The sequence below is a fragment of the Microtus oregoni genome, unplaced genomic scaffold (assembly GCF_018167655.1).
Source record: "Microtus oregoni isolate MIOR12 unplaced genomic scaffold, Mior012 000029F_ref0000214, whole genome shotgun sequence".
Classification (NCBI taxonomy): Eukaryota; Metazoa; Chordata; class Mammalia; order Rodentia; family Cricetidae; genus Microtus; species Microtus oregoni.
In genome coordinates, this window is record NW_024543088.1 from 16,468,171 (window position 1) to 16,485,664 (window position 17,494).

Below are 17,494 nucleotides of genomic sequence, written 5' to 3' on the forward strand. Positions count from 1 at the left end.
TAGAAAATGGCCTTTAATCTAACCTAGAATTCCATGCCAACGAGACACAATCACTACTGGCAACACCGCTCTACTCCTGAGAGAATGTTGAGCACCAAAGACACTGCACTGGGAGCTTGTCTTCTTCTTGGCACAACTGGCCTTTGGGCAAAAGAAAAGCCCATACCTCAACTACTGACAAAGATACAAAATATCCATAAGTGGATAAAACAGGATTGTCTTATCTTGCCAAGACAGGGTAGGATAGTTCTAAAAAAGTTTCTTGCCTTTGATAATGGTATGTCAGTTATGTTAGGCCTTAGCCAAAGTTGGTTGACTCAACATTGCAAACGAGACTTTGGATGATTGCCCAGGTAGTCAGTTGTCTCTGTCATGTGTTACACATTTTGGAAATTTCTCGTTTGTTCTTCCAGGTTGCTTAAGTAATATTATTTCCCTTCTCAGATCTTTGATGGAGTTGAAAATTAGATAATTGTAGTTACTCTCTACATTATTTAGACTCCTTGAAATAGAATGTTTAGTAAAACTTTTGTTATATGTTTCTTGCTCAATATTGTTTGTTATTTGTAATTTTATATTTATTATTTGTTCCTGTTGTATATTGTTATATTTGGTTTGGTTCTGTCTTATTTAGACAAAAGGAGGAGATGTAGGGGAAGCCCAGCCAATAACCTTGCTTGAAGGGCGGAATCCCCTTAGGCTAATATTTATTATAAATTTTGCGGGTGTGCTCCCTGCCTTCCCTTCTGTTTTCCTGCTCTCCACTGGAACCTTGGTTTTGTAAGTCATCCCCTTATTAAAGCTGAATATTTTATAATAAATTCTATCTGCCGTTCTTTTACACCGCAACAAAAACCTTCATCCAGTAACTGATGGAGCAGATGCAAAAATCCACAGCTGAGCACTGGGCCAATTTCCTGGAGTCCAGATGAAGAGAGGGAGTACAGATTATATGAACAAAGGGGTCACGATCATGATGGGGGAAACCCACAGAGACAGCTGACCTGAGCAAGTAGGAACTCACTGATTCTGGGCTGATTGTTGGGGAACCTGCATAGGACCAAACTAGGTCCTCTGAATGTGGGTGACAGTTCTATGGCCCGGGCATTCTGTGGGGCCACTGGAAGTGGGACCAGGAGTTATTTGCCAGTGCATGAATTGGATTTTTGGAGCCCGTTCCCTATGGAGGCATTCCTTGCTCATCTTTGATACAGGGGAGAGGGCCTTGGTCCTCCCTCAACTTGATACACCAGACTTTGTTGACTCCCCATGAGAGACCTTACTCTTTCGGAGGAGTGGGTGGAAGATGGAGGGATGAGTGGGAGGAGAGGGGGAGAAAGAAAAGGAGTGGGAACTGTGGTTGGTATGTATAATTAAAAAAAACCTTTAAATAAAAATTTCAAAATGATTGTAATGTAAATATCTGATACACAGGATATCTGATATGTGACCCCCCCCCAGAAATGTGACCCATGGGCTATATACCACTACTCAACAGAATTTAAAGAAGTTATATGCACCTTCATACTGTTTGGTTTTACAAATGATAAAATAGGATTCTTTTCTCATTGTGAATGTAGTATTCAAGAAAACAAGAAATGAATGCTTCATTTTTACTAAAATATGTTCTTTACAATTTTTAAATGAAAATACAGTCATATCACTTTCCTGCCTCAAGTCCTCCCACGTCTGCTCCCACCAACACCATGTATGTACCCCCCACTCCCTCTCAAATTGGTAGCCTTCTCTCCTTGACTATTGTTTTACACATAAACACACAATCACACACACACATGCACATACACACACATAGACACACATACATGTGCACACACATGCACACACACAAATGCATGCATGCATGCACGCACAAAGTTGGAAAGCTTGCATAATCAAACGTTGTCTTTCCCAAAGGTCTCCAGCCTTCCTGTTCAGGGTTAATGTGTTTGTCAGCTTGTGTAGAATCATGTGTCTACATGTTTCTTATATGCATTGCCCTGTGTATCTCAGCATGTCTGTGGGTTGCTGTGTTTACTGGCTTTTGTGTTCTGTATGAAAAGTTTTAAAACTGTCTCTTCAGACTTTTGGAATTTTCAGAATAGTCTTCAAATCTACTGAATATTATATTTTAACAAAGATGAGGATAATAAGATATTGTGAACACCAGGGAAATCATAAGAAGCCACACAGGAGCAGGACTGTGGAGTAAATATCAGGTACAGACAAGTAAAGTCAATATTATGAAAATTGAGACTTGAGTCAGAAGAGGGGAAAGTGAAGCTGGGACAGAATGAACTTGTGAGAGGATCCATGTAGAGAATCTGAAGTTTTGTGCTTAGAGACCTTGTCACACACAGTTTCATGTCATTATCCCAAGAATCCCTGCAAGTAAAATCCATCTTTCCCCACAATCCTGTCTCCATCACATACTGACTCTCCTGGGCCATTAGCATAGGATGGGTGACAAATTGCATTGTGCACACATGTGAAGATGTCATGATGAAATCGTCATTTTTATATAATTAATATACATTAATAAAGAGTGAGGTTAAGATGATATCAGTGACTAAATTTCAATGACTCTGCTAATCAATATGTGAGAAATGTCAGGGGCCCAGTGCTTAGAATGTCAAAAGAATCTTTGCTGCTCCTTCAAAGAACACTGAGCTAGAATTAAGGAGCAGAAAGGGAATATTTGGATCTCACATGGGACTTTATGCCATGCAGCTTCTATAGCATGTCACTATACACAGAGTTTGAATATCACTGCCTTATTCAAGAATTGATTCAGTCACTGCAGGTGAATGTGAGGAAATAATCCCTCAAATTTTAGACTAAAATGTCTGTGTAAGAGTGTTCTGAATTGAAAATGATACTTGCATTGAGCCATTGTTAGAGATGTCCTCATGCCATGTCGATTTATTCATCCTTGATCTTTTCAAGGATGCACTGAAAGTTATGATGTAATTCAAGGGACCTCTGTGGGGATCTACTGTTCTCTGTTATAATGTGGGATGTACCAGCAGGCTACCTGCTATAGGCTCAAACTATGTGCTATCAGATAGCCTGACCTAGACCACCGCCAGCCAGCCTAGATCCAGGCAAGCCCTCAAATCCAAATGATTCCAACTAAGATTAACAGAGCAAGTCCAGACTCAGACCTGACTACAGTCAAGACAAAGACAAGGAAGGTTCAAAAGACTCCCAGTATGCATATCTATGTAAGAAAATAGAAGCACATTATTTTCAACCATTTATTTGGAGAAGACTGACGACTACAATTAACAAATGCAAACAGCAATGAAAATGTTCAGAACAACCCATTGCACCTTACATTTGACATTTGCTCTGATATTTAAAGGTAGTATTAACAATTATCAAATTGTTCACATTTATTACACATAACTCTTTTTTGGGTTTGTTTGCTTTGTTTTTTGCTTTTTTTGATATAGGTTTTCACTGTCTATACATGGCTGTTCTGGAACTCACTCTGTAGATCAGGCAGAGCTCAAACTCAGAAATCCACCTGCCTCTGCTTCCTGAGTACTGGGATTAAAGTGCGGGCAACCACAGCTGCTATTAGGGTAAATTGTCTTTAATTGGCCATTGTTTGATTTCTCTTCTAGCTGTTCTGCAGTTGAAAGGACAGGTTGTTTATGAAGTGATACCTTCTGTCCAGCCTCTTTCTTAGAAGTGAGTGTACTTAAGTCTACAGTTCTTGCACAGGACGTTCTTCCTATGTGCACTGAAGAGATTTCAGAACATGAGAAAATGAAAACAAAACTTAAATATGTTTTTGCTCACAGAACATTAATGTTCATGAGCAGATATTTAAAAGGTAATGTTCTTGCTATAGGGTAATGGAAGAAATTTGTAGCAAGGTCTGGAATGGTTTTAATGATTTGCATGTTTTTATTTTGTGTTTAGTATAATGATGAAAATAAAAATTCTGCCAGATCCCTGGTGGTTGCAGCAGCACAAACACTGCAGGTTTTTAGGCGGTGGCACACAGTGGGCCATGTGGTGGCAGGCAAGGGTCAGTGGTTCCAAGAGCATCCAGTCCCATGCAGTTCTCCGAGTGGCTACAGCAGGCCACCAGGAGAGACAGACAGATAGGCACATCACAAGACCATACCAGACCATACCGCACATCTCCCAAGTTGGCTGGTCCCGGGCAGGGAACCACGCAGTGGGCAGGCAAGAGACAGATGGATAGGCACACCATGCAGAGTAAGGTTGGATATTTATTTATCAGGTTATGGAGGAGGGAGGGAGAAGGTGAAAAGAGCAGAGAGGCAGGGAGAGATTCAGAGAGAGAGACAGAGAGAGACAGAAGTGGGAAGGGGAGAAATGGGGAGAGACAGAAGGTGCCTTTCGAGAGGGAGACAGAAAAGGAAGGGAGTCAGGCTGAAGCAAGAAGGAAGATCTGCCTGCCTCAGCGGACAGGGGAGGGAGTGGGTAAGGCTTGTCTCTCCCCCGAAGTCCTTGGGACTGGCTGCTTTTGGAGCAGCTGATCACTGCCACTGCTTGGGGACCTGAAGCGTTTCTGCTGCTAAGCCCCTCGGGGATCCGCAGCATTTTACTTTTCCCATTACATGTAGGAATGTATTCCTGCTTATATGTATATACATCATGTGAGCACATTTCCCATGTAGGCCATACCAGGGTGTCTGAGCCCCCTGAAACTTGAGTTACAGATGGTTGTTATCTACCATTTGTTGACTGGAAATTGAACTAGACCCTCTGGAAAAATGGCCAGTGATCTTAATCCCTGAAGCATCCCTTCAGTCCAGCACTTGAAATTTTTAAGAAGAAAAACAAATGAGGCCATTTCACATGTAACTGATGTTTCAGGCCATTTAATAAATGCTTTATTTAGGTTTGGACACTGAGGTTTGACATTGAAACAAACAGACATATATCATAAACTGAATATTTCATCAACATTTGCAAACAGAAACTGCATGTTTGTTTCCCGGCCGCCCAGACCTGAATAATCACACAGAAATTATATTAATTACAACACTGTTTGGCCAACAGCTCCAGTGTATTTCTAGATAGCTTAATATCTTAAATTAATCCATTTCTATTATTTTGTATTTTACCACGAGGCTTGTGGTTTGTTAACTCTTGCTTCTCTTAGACACCTACATGGTGTCTCCCTTACTCTCCCTACTCTCTCTCTATACCTTCCAGTCTGGCTATATTCTACCCTGACATCGGTCAAAGCAGCTTTATTCATTAATCAATAAAATAACACATATACAGAAGGATATCCCACATCATAAAGTATATTACTGTAATTTTAATGTATGATTACATATTTGGATATAGAAAGTCTTATCTGATTTGGAAACCACTTTAAGACAATTAATGTTGCAAATTTATATTCCTGTAAAAAGGTTTTAGGAACAATGAAGCTACCTAAGAAAAAGAGTGAGGATGCTAACAAAGGGGTGAGCACAGCTGGAAAGTACATCAGCATGTCGTTAGAACAGGTATCATGGCAGGAAATGGTACCAGTACACACCAATGTATATTTTATAAGAATATTTCGCTACTATTGTATACCAAGGAATAGAATGGGCTTTATGAACAAAAAATTGAACATAGAGACAGGAACCTAATGAGTATTAGGCTCTTACACAAACATAAAAGCAATAACATTGAAGTCTACACTGTAAGAAATATTAAGGCAGCAATATAGAAAGGTGAACAGAAAAGTAGTATAAACCAGTCACAGAATTTCTTCTATAGTAAAATAATATCAAAGACCTCATCAAGTTCAGTTTGTTCCAAAGTACCAGCACAACTCATGGCTATGTAAAATAAATGAGCATCAACAAATTGCCTTTAACATGATACTAAGGAGACTACTGGAAAATATGAAACAACAGAGAAGAAAAAGCTTGCTAACGATGCTACAGAAGATCAGTAAAGCCATCAAAAGAAATCAAAACCCTAGAGAAAAAGTGGAAAGAGGAAATGCTCTGGAGTTATTTGACTGGAGTTGTGATGCCTGTATTTGCTGCCCAGACATTATGCACTATGTGACGATTGTCTCTTTTTTTTTTTAAGGACAACATTTTATTGCTACCAGAGGCTTTATCACCAGTCCATGGTTCAGACTACAGTGCCTTCTTCAGACTGCAAAGGGAGCTCAGGGTGCAGAAGTCACTCAGAGAAAAACAAGGGGAATAACTTCTTATCAAGAAAATCCTGACAGCTTAATATAAACTAGGGTACTGAATTCAATTATAAGTTAGACTCCAATCACGGCTGCCCCATAGCTAGGCAGTTGCTCCTACTCATTTTAAAAGAAAGAGAACAGATCAGTTACAAAAATCTAAGTATGTGTTACATACATGTTTCTTTGGTGAGCACCCAGATATATTAACTTTATAAGAAATTCTTTATACAAATGTCAAAAATGCTCAAAATGTCCTAATTACACACCATTTTTAAACTTTAAGATAAGCAAAAAGGTAAAAAAAAACAAGTCATCTTGTTTTTCAACTAAAATGAGACACACAAAGAGAACTTTTTCAGTTACCATTGATTCATGAGGATAGCTCAAAGTGCCCTTTTTGAACTAACCAACTTGAGCCATGGATTAACATGGATGCCACACAAAAATTTGCTTACTGAATTGTTTTTTTTTTTAAAAAAAAAGGTGGGGCTACCTATTCAGTGGGAGTCAGAACACATACATCAAGCACAAAGATTATTAAGTATCCAACAGAGAGGCAAGAAAACACAAGAGAAAAACCCGAGGACACTGGAAACAAGGTTTCTAGCATTGAATTTTGCAACTTTCCCCCTTAAACATTGATTTTTATTTTAGTTTTTTGGATATGGGGCAAACTATTATTTTAACAAAGAAAAAAGTGGAACTGACATAGTGCAAAGAACTTTACCTTTAAATATATTTTGGATCTTGAGTCTATAAACATATGCCTTTATATTAAATGTTGAATTGTAAGTAGCCACACAAAGGAACAAAAAGGGCACTTGTTTTTCTTTTCTCCTGGCTCACTTCACTCAGTCTGATAAAGCACATGCCCTTCTCTACAGCCTTTCCTGGTTTTTATTGTCAGCCCTAGTGTGCACCGGAAGGTAACACCTGAAACTACATGACTGAAACAGGCTGCAAGGGTGGACAGGGAGAAGCATGCCCTTCTTGCCTTGATAAATCAGTGCCGCACACAGAGCCCACATTCTCTGAAGCATTATCTTCATTGTAGAGCCGCTTGATGCCATCGTAGAAGTCATCCACTTCCATTTCCTCCACTTTGCGTTTAGCAGAGGTATGCTTGCACCCAGTGGCAGCTGGGAGGTGATGGTAGAAGGCTGTTGTACCTCTGACTGGCACTTCTGGCTTGCTGTTGTCCTTGGAGAAACCTGGGCCTGAGACAGAGGAGGGATGTAATTTCAACGCTCCTCTGTCGCAGGACACCAGGGTGTGCTTGAGGGGACGGTAGACATAAACGGAATTTAGAGGCAGGGAAGACTGCAGAGCAGAAAGGTGATGTGCTGCTAGCTCCCGACAGTGGATCAACTGCGAGCTTTCTGAAGCAGTTCAATTGTAAGAGGAAGCCAATCGGGAATGAGTTTCTCCATTTCCAGACTAACCATGGCCAGAGCAAGCATGTATCCTTTGAACTGCAGAAGTTGGTTGCAAGCCATACAGTGAAGTAGTTGCTTGGTCAGGAATGCCAGATGTTGAGACGGACTCAATTTGGGTAAACTGAAAAGTAACTGAGGCCTAGTTGACACCGCAATGGCATGGAAAATGTGAAGAAAATCCAATGGTGTGGCTGTGTGAAGATCCCAATTCAACTTATCCAGAATAATTCTCTCCATTCTCAAAATCTCAGATGAGGAACAGCCACAAAAACTGTCTCTTGCCAATACCTTTAGTGCTGGAATTTTCTCGTCTTCTTCAACAGTCTTAGCAGCTAGAAAAAAAACAGCTGATTGCAATACAATTCAAATATTTTGGATGGGCTTTGACTGTAGCTAAAAACCTGTCCAAAAGACTGCTTGCCAGAGCAAATGTTTCTGGGTAAAGGTTGAACTGGTATTTGAGTTTGGCCAACCATTGAATTACTTCATCTCTCTGGGATGGAGAAACATTCTGATTTGTACTCATTTTCGGCACATTGACCTTCCACATCTGGGCTTCCCTGGAGATTGCCCTTTCCAATAGGAATGACAATCTCTGGTTTTCCAAAGGTCCTGGAAACTTCATGATATCCCTTTGGATCTGCCTGTCACCCAGCTTGATGTGGCTACCTTCTTCTCCTCCTCTTCCTCCTCCTCCTCCTCCCCGGCAGAGCTGTAGGCCTCACAGTGGTGACACGGGGTCATCCGGGGACCCGTTACCACCTCATGATCCTCGGCGCGCGGCAGCGGGGCGCGCGGGACCAAGGGCCGGGCCGACTGAGGAGGGAGAAGAGGGCGAACCGGGCCGGCGGGCGCGGGCACTCGGGCGGGACGCAAGGCTGCGGCCGAAGGGTCAGTCAGCGAACTAATTCCATGATGACCCTGGGCCCGAGGCCGCCGCCGCCGGTCCCGCTCCTCCTACCGCCGCCGCTGGTGCCCGGGTGAGGAGGGGGCGCCCTCTCGCCATAGGGCGGCGGGGGCCGGGGAGAGGCGCGGGGTGAGGCCGGCTCTGCCCCTGCCCGGGGGAAGCGCCTCCGAGGGGAAATGGTGGAAGGGGGGGAAGGGGGGAAAAAAGAAAAGAAAAGGGGAAAGGGGGAGAAAAGAAAAAGCGAGACAGAGGCGCTGGCGCGTCCGCTCGCGGGGAAGACTGGGGAGGGAGGGCACGAATGTCTCTTTCATGTCTTCTTTCTGAAAAATCTTCTGAGAGCTCCCATCAGATCCTTATTCCTCAGACTGTAGATGAAAGGGTTCAGCATGGGGGTGACCACACTGTACATCACAGATGCTCGTGCAGTTGACTGTGAGTTTTGGGTAACAGAAGAACTAAGGTACACACCCAAGAGTGTAGAATAGAACAATGAAACAACTGAGAGATGAGATGCACAGGTGGAGAAAGCTTTGTACTTCCCCTGTGCTGATGAGATTGCACGGATGGAGGAAACTATCTTAGAATATGAGTAAAGGATACCAGCCATAGGACCACCACCCAGCAATACAGCTGCAAAGAACATCACCATGTCATTAGGGAAAGTGTCATTACACGCAAGTAGAACCAGTTGATTAAGCTCACAAACAAAGTGGGGAATTTTCAAGTCAGTACAGAAAGACAGCCGCAATGCCATTGAACTCTGTAGCAAGGAATTCAAGGCTGTTGTGATCCAGGACCCAAGAACCAGCAACCCACAGAGGTGGCGATTCATGATGACTGTATAGTGCAGAGGGTGACAGATTGCCACGTATCGGTCATAGGCCATCACAGCTAGAAGAAAGTTGTCCAAAACTCCAAATAGTATGAAGAAGTACACCTGAGCAATGCAGCCTTCATATGTAATCTCCTTGTTCTGTGTCTGAATATTCACTAGCATCTTTGGGATGCTAACAGAGGTAAAACAAATGTCAGCAAAGGACAGGTTAGAGAGGAAAAAGTACATGGGCGTGTGTAGACTGGAATCTGTAACTGTGGCAATGATAATGAGCAGGTTCCCAAGCAGAGTGGCCAGGTACATGAACAAAAACAGTCCGAAAAGGAATGGTTGCCATAGTGGATCCTCTGAAATTCCCAGGAGAATAAATTTCAAAGTTTGTGTGTCATTTTCCAACTCCATATAGCTAGTATAACAACAAAAAGAAAAGTAACCTGATGGAATTACATTATTATCTATAACACTATGCAATGTTAAACAGAAAAACTATAGTTTGTACTATAGTACGCATACAGTAGCTCCTGTTTTGTGTCCGAGTGTGGATCTTTTTGGGGCAGTCTCTGGTATAATTCACTTGCAACTGCTCTCTTACTCTAAGCCTGTACCCAAGAAGACTTGTAATACAAATGTTTCCGATGAATGTTATAGTTGGGAAATACACTTTAATATGGGCCATGCTCCATATATACCCTTGAGAGTATATTTTACCATGATCATTTTCTACCCAGTGATTAATTAAATATAATGCATTAGCTTCATGAGCAAAGACAGGTACAGATTTTATTTTTAAAAATGTCTCCAGGGATAATATTGTCTAATTAGCTCAAGTGGTTCCTGAGAGACAGAAAGGAAGAAAAACTTTCTTGATTCTGATTGCACTTCAAACCCAGTCATATCCCTCGAGGCATCACTAGAACAATAAACCATCAAAGTGAGGTACTCAGAAGAAAACCTGTTTCATCACTTTGGTGCTCACATCCTCACAGACTGAGCTTCCATTTGGTCACAAAATGCAAAGGGAAGAGAACAGCACATATAAAGTCTAAGAAATTTTTTCTGCTACATACAAGGTTAATTTGAATTTTAACTTACACATAATAATTGAATATGTTGAATTAAATAATATATTTATAGTGCTATATACATCTATACATGACATAATAACCAAGTCTAGATAATCTCTATGTCTACCACCATGAATTCCTGTGGTTCAAGCATTCCAAATATTCTCCTCTACATACTGTGAAGTTTATGGCACTTAGCTACAGTCATTGCGGTGCACAAAGGAGGGCACAATCTCCTTCATGTCTCGATGTGACCTCCTGTCTTACTACTCACGTTTCCATCTCCCTCAGTTCTTATTTGTTGGCCTCTGAAAATTCTGATCTCCTCAATTTTGTGATAAAAATGTCCTAGGATTCACAGGGAAACATCAGTCTGTTTAGTTTTGTGGCATGCACCAGATATAGAAAAAGAAATACCAATGATTTAGCAAGTGAACAATAGCAGGTTAGACCTCCATCATCCCATAGAGTTATTTTCTGTCTTACTCTGGGTTTTCAAAATTTATCTGTTAGAATAAATAGCACAGGAGCACTGTAATTGTGACTGCTATCTTCAAATTCTATAAACAAATGCTATATTATGTTTACTATATTGTAATTAAGTCCTGTACCCACGAGCATTGTTCTACCTTTTACACTAAACCAAGTGCTGGATGTGCATGATCCCTGAGGACATTGCACCTTATGCACATTTATTACAGTCTACGTTATACCGAAGTTGTATGAGAAGTATTCTGTTTTACTCTCATTTAAATATTGGTTGACCAAACACATTTGCATTATTTGGAATAAGGGTTTTAAAAGAAACACTTAGTATTTGTAACAAAAATAGTGGTAGGATAATAAGGTCAGATTTAACTAATTCATGCTAAACCATTTGGATTAAGCAAATTAAATAGGTAAACAACTAATATTTTCAAGAGGAATTTATAACTGAATTATAAATAACCTATTAATAAATGAATACCATAATGTTTCTTAAACATTGTGGTGCATAATACACTCTCAGTAACTATTTATTAAATAAGTTGGGAATCGGGTCTCAGTGCATTAGATATGTAACACATAAATTTATCTATATGTTCTATCTTTTTAATTTAAAAAACTATAAGTGTATCCATTTCTCTCTTCTTTTTAATCCCTCTAACCCTTCCCATGTTCTTCCCTTATCACTCTTTCCAAGATTCATGCCTTCTTTTTTCTTATTACAAATATATATGTGTAGATAGAGATTCATATATTTATAAACAGATAAATACAATCTGCTGAGGCTGTTTAGTGTTGCCTAGGTGTATATTATTTCAGCAGGAAATGCTTGTTGAGGAAGCTTAAAGATTTAACTGAAAACTTGAAAATATAGCTATCAATCTAGAGGAGGATGATACCAGTCCTCTAGATAACATATTATATAATGTCAAAATAAAAAAAACCTATGTAAACAAGCAATACATTAAAAAAAACTCTAAAAAGATCCACAAAATCATAGATTTCATTAACAAAATTATCTACATTGTTGCAAAAACTCAGTAGTAAGAAGAGAGAACCATTTAACAAAAGAGGGAAAAGCCTAAAGTAAAAACTACTTGGGAAGACTCATGGCATAAGTTTAATATAAGCTAATCAAACTGGTGTTTCATCTCAGAAATAAGGAGCACCCTCATTTCACTGTGTTCCTCCACAGTTCCTAGGATGCTTCTCTATCCAGCAAATTGACTATAAAGACTCTTAGGTAGAGGGTCCACATGGAGAAAACTCCTTTTTCTTCAGATGACTGCATCAGTGGATTAATCAGACAAGTTTTAAGTGGCTGCTGACAACTGCAGCCTCCTGGATAAGTCACTCTAGGTGTTCTTGCTTTTGATCTCTGTCTCATTTCTGTCACAACTGCTGAGACCTCAGACTCACCTGGATAGGGCTCCTGGATGGAAAGACACTGATTAGAAATCTAATTTTCTCCCTGATGGCAGAAAATAAGAACTGGAGATAGTTTTACTACGGCAGGGAGGGGTCATGTATTAATTTCCAAATTAGGTGAATATGCTAAAGAAAACAGAAATGCTCTGTCCACAGCAAGGTTGAAATGTGAAGGCAAAGGTTGGGAAGATATTTAAAATTCTCTATACTTGCATATTATATACACCATTCCCTCTTGCCATCTCCAATCCTGATTACATCATTTTCCTAGGGGACTTTGCTCTTCTTAGAAATGAGTTTTTCTTGTGGAGTCTCTGTTCCCAAGATACCTGATTAAGTGTCATATGAATCAGATATGATTTATTCATCTCTGTTTGTCTACCTTCCAAAATATAACCTACTAAGACCATGACATCACTTTGGCTAAATCAATCAATCTTTCTTTCTTTCTTTCTTTCTTTCTTTCTTTCTTTCTTCTCTCTTAGATTTAATATTATGGCTACAGTGTTCTGCCTGTTTGTATCCCTGCAGGCCAGAAGAGAGCACCAGATCTCATTACAGATGGTTGTGAGCCACCATGTGGTTGCTGGGAATTGAACTCAGGACCTCTGGAAGAGCAGCCAGTGCTCTTAACCTCTGAGCCATCTCTCCAGCCCCTTCTTCATGTTTCTTTTGTGTCTCTTCTGCTGAATAGGTACTGTAATGAATAGGTCTCATGAGTCCTTCAAAGCCTTGAAAGTTTGGATATACAATTGTTAATATCTCTATGAATTTTATTATTCTTGTCTTAAACAAGGGGGCAATTTGTGATTTTTTGACCAAATTATAATCACAACAGTCCATGGTTTCATTGTCCTCATTATAAAACAATTACAATATTATAATAGTCTGGAAGAGAAAACACTCAGCCCTTTTCATTATAGTCACAAAGCTGAAGCAGGTGAGGAGTGTGCCATGGAAACTATTATCCTTCAAATCAATCAAGACATCGGAAATATTCAGAAACACAAGAAATTCATCACCCTTAAATCACCACTGCTCAAAATATTTAAGAAATATTACAGAACTATGAAAACTAATATCAAATTCATGGAACTAAATGAAATGAAACTATGTCAAAGTTCTACTGATCCAATTTGCCATTTCAGAGAGCCAGATTTTATATTTGTTGATTCTTTATACTATCTTCATTTGTGTTTCCTGATTTTTCCATATTATTTTTGCTTTTTCTTCCAGTCTTCTGTATTTGGATTGGGTTTGTTCTTCTTTTTCCAAATTCTTGAGTTGCATCATTGAGTTATTTACTTGTGTCAATATTTTTTAATAATGGAACATCCTGTTATGCTTCCTTCTCAGGGCTGTTTTTGTGCCATTTTCCTGTACTGTTTTCATTTTATTTTAGTTCAGAAATCTTTATGTTTCTCTTTGGATTTCTTCTATGACTCATTCATCATTATGTTATTCAATATCCATGGGTTTGTTTAATTTCTAGGGATTCTTTTGTTATTGATGTAAGTTTATTACATTGTGGTCAGAAAAGATACACAGAATTATTTCAATTTTTCTGAATTTGTTAACATTTATAATCACATTTTAATTAAAATAGAATTCCATCACTTTCCCTTTTCCTTTTTCTCCACCACCTCCTCCCTGGCCCTCCCTTCACCAGGTGCCATATGCCTCATTCCCAGTTTGATAGTTATATTTCATAAATTATCATTACATATACTTTTAATATGTGCACAAATATAAAAATTCAACTTCTGAATTTATCATTGTTATTTATGTGTATGTGTTCCTAGAGCTTACTATTATGAATTAGATCACCAATATGGGTCTCTTCCATGGGAGAGGTTAATTTATCCTCTCTTAGCTGTTATTTCTTATCTGAAGTCTTTGTCTACTGATAAAACCTAATGATATTTCCTCCCATTCCACATAAGCATATATCTTGATATTGTCATTGTTCTGGTCTTGTTTACGTGGCCATTCTATTTTACAGCAGACTTCCTGGTGTTCTGGTTATTAGGACCTTTCCACACTCTCTTCCCTAATGTTCCATTAGCAAGAGATGTCAGAGCTATGATGGAACTGTATTCACTGGGATTGGTCTCTTCATTGTGTCCAGTTATTGTTCTCTGTGATGGTCCCCATTGCTGTAAACAGAAGCTTCTTTAGTGAGGAGCAATAGATAGACTTATCTAGGGGCATTACGATAAGTTTTAGAATTGTGCTCTTTCAGCAAAGTGTCACTAGTAGATTCTCTTCTAAGACGTCACTAGCTGTGGAAACATGGCTAGGTGTCTAATAATAGACATGATTTGTCTTCTGTTGAGTATTTCTTACATTTAATCAAACAGTTGATGAGTGTCACTAATTGCATTTCATGAATCCTCCTTGATGACCCTAGGGTTTTTGGAACCAATCACCTTCTCTGTTGTTATTACTGGAAAGGCAGGTAGAGCTGTAGGTAGAGCTTTGTGGAAATTGTCCCGGGGAGATTTACCCATAGATGTAGTTAAAATTTGTCTTTCTACCCTTTGCTCTTCTTCATCAGAATTTAGAAATTCCTCAATCTTTTCAATTCTATTCACCATTGCCTTCTGCAATGTCTGAATCTCCTGTCCAGAATTATGTTCCAAAGCCTTCATTGAGGATTCTAAAGTATGAAGTTTGTCCGTTAGAGATAACATCTCATCTTTGGACATAATTTTTATGGCATAAACCGTGCCTTCTTGTATTGACAATCTTTCCGTCAATCTGTCATAAGCTTTAGACAAAATCCGATTGTCACATTCAGCAGTTTTGATTCTCTCAGTTAATGTTTCATTTCCTACAGAAAGGGACTGAATCTTATGGTCCAGATCAGCTGTTCCCTCTTCCATAGTAATGAATTTCTCCTTAACATCAGCCTGGAGAACTTCAAACTGATTCTTGAGAAGATTGTTATCAGCCTGGAGAACTTCAAACTGATTCTTGAGAAGATTGTTGTAATTCTCAATTGTTTTTAAGCATTCAATCTCTGCCTTAAGAATCCTGGATTCGTCTCGTAAAGACTTTATCATATTTCTATTATCAAACCATTTGGTGACAATGAAAACTACGAATCCCAGAAGGATCCATAGATGTGGGGTGATAGACACCTCTTGTAAAATCTCCCACATGGTACAATTAAAAAAAAACTGTTAAATTCTTGAATACTAATGTGTTCAGACATTTTATTTATAAAAGAAAAAATTTTTACCTGCAAAGATAGGTTCCTGCCAGTAGTGGTCTCTGTGTTTTTGGAGCCTGTCCTAGAACTAGCTCTTGTAGACCAGGCTGGCCTTGAACTCACAGAGATCCGCCTGTCTCTGCCTCCCGAGTGCTGAGATTAAAGGCGTGCACCACTACCGCCTGGCTGGTCTCGAACTCACAGAGATCCACCTGTCTCTGCCTCCCAAGTGCTGGGATTAAAGGTGTGCGCTACCACTGCCTGGCCGGCCTCAAACTCACAGAGATCCGCCTGCCTTTGCCTCCCAAGTGCTGGTATCAAAGGCTTGCGCCACCACTGCCCGGCCAAGTCACTTTGTATCAGACCAAATCTGCCGCTGTGGCAGCTTTTGTTGCAAAACCGCAGGTACTTGAGCTTCTGCTAATTCAGGCAGTGGGGTTCCGCTGCAAACTTAGCCAAGGCAGGCAGAATGGGCCTGTGTGGCCGAGTATGTCTCGGACTCAGCACTGGGGCCGGAGTCACGAACTAAAAAACAGCACCCAGGAGGGTGCTGTGTTAGCTAGCGGGCTACCCGCTTGAGTCGGGGGCAAAATAGCCCACGTTGGATGCCAAAATGTTATGGCGTAAACAAATGCAGACAGATTGTAAAAATAAATATATATCTATAGCTTTAATGTAGAAATAGACTTACAGAACCACCGTTCCCGCGGAGACCAGGAAAGCAGAAGCTATGGCTGGGAGCACGCTGGCCAAATTTATAGGCAGACATTAGCCCGAGGCGAACACGCCCCCCAAGGGGCGGGACCTATCCCTACAGGATTCAGAGCTGCATAGTACTCTCAGTTGACTATCAGGTACAGTGATACACACTAGATTTACTCATTTTACATATAGTGTAAGAAACACTAGCCAGTGCGACAAGGCAAAAAAAAAATTAGAAGCATATAATTAAGAGTCAAACAAGTAGTCAAATTATCCCAATTCATAGATGGTACTAAAAGACAGCAAAATCCCATCAGAAAAAAATTAGAGAAAATCATTAATTTCAACAAAATATCAACTTTCAAAAATCAATAGACTTTCTAAATATCACCAACAAGTACTGAGAAAGAGATCAGAGTCACACACTCATTTACAATAACATCAAAGACAGTAAAATGCCTTCGAATAGACCCAACAATAGATGTGAAAGACTTACACAAGGAAAACTTCAAATCAATAAATAGATTGAGAAAGATACTGAAAAGGGGAAAAACATCAGTGTTTATAGATTTAAAATTAATATTATGAAAATGACCATTCCACCAAAACCAATTAGAGGTTTGATACAATATAAATCACAACATTCTCACAGAAATAGACAAAACATCCTAACATTCACATAAAACCAAAAATACCTCAGATAGCTAAAATAAGTCTAATAAAAAAGAATAATATTGGAGGAGTCACCATTCCAGACTTTAAGATATTCTATAGAGCTATTGTAGTAAAAAATTGTAGTATTGTAGTATTGGCCCCAAAACCTGCACAAATCACAGGAATAAAATATAAGACTCAAACTTAAGTACTTATAAGTACAACCATCTTCTATGTAACAAAAAGGAAAAATAATTAAAACAAACAAACAAACAAACAAAATAGCCACACACTGGGGAAAAGACAGTATCTTCCACAATAGTTCTGGGAAAACTGGATGTCTATAGTTGGAAGAATTATATAAAATCCCTATGTGCCCTGTGCACAATAGTTATATCCAAATTCAGCAACGATTTCAATTTGAATCCTGAGACACTAAAGTTTTCAGAAGAAATCATAAGCAGTACTTTACAAGATATTGGTGTAGGAAAGGACTTTTTTTTCTGAACTCTATTTGCCCAGAAATGAAATTCTACAATCAACAAGTGGGACCTCTTAAAACTAAAATATTCTATATA

At 39.5% G+C, this 17,494-nt stretch overlaps 1 protein-coding gene and 1 pseudogene across 1 annotated transcript; both read right to left on the reverse strand.

Annotated features, from left to right (window-relative positions):
* Positions 1 to 7,028: 7,028 nt before the first annotated feature.
* Positions 7,029 to 8,726, reverse strand: LOC121465121 (annotated as a pseudogene).
* Positions 8,727 to 8,840: 114 nt separating this feature from the next.
* LOC121465120 (olfactory receptor 19) lies at positions 8,841 to 9,770 on the reverse strand. The gene has a single exon (XM_041678303.1). The coding sequence runs from the start codon at positions 9,768 to 9,770 to the stop codon at positions 8,841 to 8,843; it is 930 nt and encodes a 309-aa protein (XP_041534237.1).
* Positions 9,771 to 17,494: the final 7,724 nt, after the last annotated feature.